This window comes from Tachysurus vachellii, chromosome 23, assembly GCF_030014155.1.
Source record: "Tachysurus vachellii isolate PV-2020 chromosome 23, HZAU_Pvac_v1, whole genome shotgun sequence".
Taxonomy (NCBI): Eukaryota; Metazoa; Chordata; class Actinopteri; order Siluriformes; family Bagridae; genus Tachysurus; species Tachysurus vachellii.
This window is the reverse complement of record NC_083482.1, coordinates 1,290,838-1,294,472: the sequence shown is the minus strand read 5'-3', so window position 1 is coordinate 1,294,472 and position 3,635 is coordinate 1,290,838. Positions and strand designations below refer to the sequence as shown.

General features: G+C 44.8%; 1 protein-coding gene across 1 annotated transcript in view; it reads left to right on the top strand.

The window, feature by feature from the left end:
• Positions 1–1,891: 1,891 nt before the first annotated feature.
• Positions 1,892–3,635, top strand: part of ftcd (formimidoyltransferase cyclodeaminase) — a 7,113-nt gene continuing 5,369 nt past the window's right edge. Inside the window, exons 1-4 of the mRNA XM_060859211.1 lie at positions 1,892–2,021; positions 2,212–2,395; positions 2,552–2,680; positions 2,789–2,877. Of these exons, the coding sequence (XP_060715194.1) occupies positions 1,968–2,021; positions 2,212–2,395; positions 2,552–2,680; positions 2,789–2,877 (456 nt within the window). The 5' untranslated portion in view covers positions 1,892–1,967. The remainder of the gene's footprint in view (positions 2,022–2,211; positions 2,396–2,551; positions 2,681–2,788; positions 2,878–3,635) is intronic.

Sequence of the window (3,635 nt, the reverse complement as noted above, 5' to 3'; positions counted from 1 at the left end):
GGTCCAGAGTGAGTGTGCTGGATGTAAGGGGTCCAGAGTGAGTGTGCTGGATGTGAGTGGTCCAGAGTGAGTGTGCTGGATGTGAGGGGTCCAGAGTGATTGACTTTGCCCTTTTGCTCACTCTGGAGAAGTACAGATCTTGGAGAGTGGGGAGAGTTGTACCTTTTGATTCGCTCAGCAGTCCGGACTTCCCTCTGTAGTCTCCTGAGGTCGGATTGGATAGCTGAGCTGAACCAAACAGTCACTGTTACAGTGCAGAGGAACGTCCAGCTGACGAAGGAAGTACAACCTCTGCTGAGCCTTTTTCACAATGGAGTCAATGTGAATGTCCCACTTCAGGTCCTGGGAGATTGTGGTTCCCAGGAATCTGAATGACTCCACTGCTGTCACAATGCTGTCCATGATGGTAAGTGGGGGGAGAGCAGGGGGGTTTTCTCCTGAAGTCCACTGTCATCTCCACTGTCTTGAGCGTGTTCAGCTCCAGGTTGTTAAGACTGCACCAGACAGCCAGCTGTTCAACCTCCAGTCCGTAAGCAGACTCGTCACCATCCTGGATGAAAATGAAGTTGAGTTGAGTATCAGATAAAAGATGCCACTGGGCCTTGAGGAAGGCTGTTGATCCGTTTACGCCATGTCATGACCGACCTCGTGCTCTGACCCCAACTTCCTAACATGCTTGGTTGTACAAAGAAAAGGATTTCACTTTACAGATGAATAAAAGCTGCTTCTTTTTTATTTCTACATAAACGGTCATAAATGTTACAGCTACAGATTACAAAATAAAGCTTTAGTGCTATAGACACATCGGTTTTTAGATCTGTCACTAATAACTGTGTAATAATGAACAGTGTGGTGTTGTGGATCAAAGGTAACCTGTAATTAGAGCACATGCAATAAAGCGTGTGACTCAGGAGGACACGTACAGTAAGAGTGTGTGACTCAGGAGGACACGTACAGTAAGAGCGTGTGACTCAGGAGGACACGTACAGTAAGAGCGCGTGACTCAGGAGAACAGTATGGGGAATTACCGTGGGTCTTTTGTCTCAGAGGGGAAAAGCTTCTTTTAGATTGAGATCCGTGTGTATTTATTGTCCTGTGTCTCACTGTGATGAGTTCACACTGTAGAGAAGCTCATCTTAACCTGAAGGCACTGCGATTACGTGTCATGTTCTTCACAAATCGATAGAACTTGTCTGTAAGCAGAGTTAAACCTCCTGCACCCTGTGCATATAACTTGAGGACTGTTTGTGTTTGTGATAAAGAAGAGACACGACCCTCTGTTACAGCAACAGCGTTAATCAAATGTTGTGCCAAAAAAACCAACAAACCCCTGGGAGATAATCATCTTTAAATCACTCATTAACCACTGCAGCAGAGGCCCTGTTTGTTTTCAGGGATGTGATGCAACACACTGAGGAGATTAAAGAGTCATTTATTAATCTGTATGAAGATCAGAGAACCGTTATGCTGAGGAGGAGCGGAGCGTTAGTGTGACCTGGGATCATGATAATAATAATAATAATAATAACAACAGCATGTCATTGCACACTCCTTCCTGTGATGCACTAGGTGTTAGAGGATTCTGTGCAGAAACATTAAGACCTGTAGAGGTTCTCATTATTAAAACGCTAAACTCCATTTAATAATCTAAAGTATTCTAAACTCTCAAATACTAAGGTGTTGATCTTTTTTGGATTTTATCTCCTAACACAATATTCAGTTCATTATTGCATTATAAAGTCCTCTTATACAGTATATACATTTTAACATTTAACTTTGTGTACGATCAACTCAGTCCTGACAAAGTGTGTGTGTGTGTAAAGGAGTGTGTTATCTGTACGAACAGGCCAATCATTGCAGGAGGAGTTAATGATTGGTGAAGGACCCTGACCGCTTCACTGAGACAGAAACCCTACAGAGCTTCCGTGTGTGTGTGTGTGTGTGAGCATCTCAGTCTGAGTGCAGCCATGGCCAAGCTGGTGGAGTGTGTGCCCAACTTCTCGGAGGGACGAGATAAAGAGGTAAAGACAAACGATAACAGAGTGTTAGATGATATTTGCTTCAAGTGCAACATTTAATTCATTACGATTATAACACCAGAATTCAGTAAGATGTAAAATAACACGTGGCATGTGGTAACTTCCAGAAATCTCTAATCTTAGCTGTGCATTGTGCAGAATCTAAACCTCAGCCTGTGCTTCTCCTGTGCAGGTGATTAAGGCCATCGCTGATGCCATTTCTGCTACAGAGGGCTGCAGTGTGCTGGACGTGGACCCCGGGGCCTCCACTAACCGCACCGTCTACACCTTCGTAGGCTCTCCACAGGCCGTGGTAGAGGGAGCACTGAATGCCGCCAGTGCTGCCTTCAGCCTCATCGACATGACCAAGCACAAGGGTGTGTGTATACACCACACACACACACACACACACACACACAGATATTTTTTGTTGTACAGTTCATGTGACTCTACTACTCTAAAACTTTAGATTTAAAGTATAACTTAAAAAAGTGTGCTTGTGTGTGTGTGTGTGTGTGTGTGTGTGTGTGTAGGTGAGCACCCTCGGAGCGGCGCTATGGATGTTTGTCCCTTCATCCCAGTGCAGAACACCAGCATGGAGGAGTGTGTGACCTGCGCTAATGAGTTTGGGAGGAGATTAGCAGAGATGCTGCATGTTCCAGGTGAGAGAGAGAGAGAGATAAGTTCTGACAAACAACAGCTGAGTAACAGAGGAGTGGAATAATCTCTCTCTCTCTCTCTCTCTCTCTCTCTCTCTCTCTCTCTCTCAGTGTATCTGTACGGAGAGGCAGCGAGGACTGAGAGCAGGCGTTCTCTGCCGTCTATCCGTGCAGGAGAGTATGAAGCTTTAGCAGAGAAGGTGAGGCTTTAGTTTGTCACATGACCCACACCAACATTAAAGAACACTGACAGCTCAGTTCTAATAAATAACAAAGAGAAACAAAGTCGAAAGCAGACACCTGAATGTCAGTGTGATGTTCTGTAAATGAGCAGAAAGTCACTGCTTATAGAACATGAACATGACAAGTTTACAATGATAAACAAAATGTCTTACATACACACACACACACACACACACACACACACACACTCATACATGATGAGACACAAGCACACACACACACACTCATACATGATGAGACACAAGCACACACACACAAACACACACGTAAACACACACACACTCGTACATGATGGGACACAAGCACACACACACACATGCAAACACACACACACACACTCATACATGATGGGACACAAGCACACACACACAAACACACACGTAAACACACACAGACTGATACATGATGGGACACACACACGCACACACAAACACACACACTCATACATGATGGGACACAAGCACACACACACGCAAACACACACAGACTGATACATGATGACACACACACACAAACACACACACACACACGCAAACACACACACAAACAAACAGGCACACACACACGCAAACACACACATGCAAACACACACGCACACACACATACACACAAACACACACACACACAAACAAACAGGCACACATACACACACACAAATACACACACACACACACACACACACATGCCAACACACACACAAACAAACAGGCACACA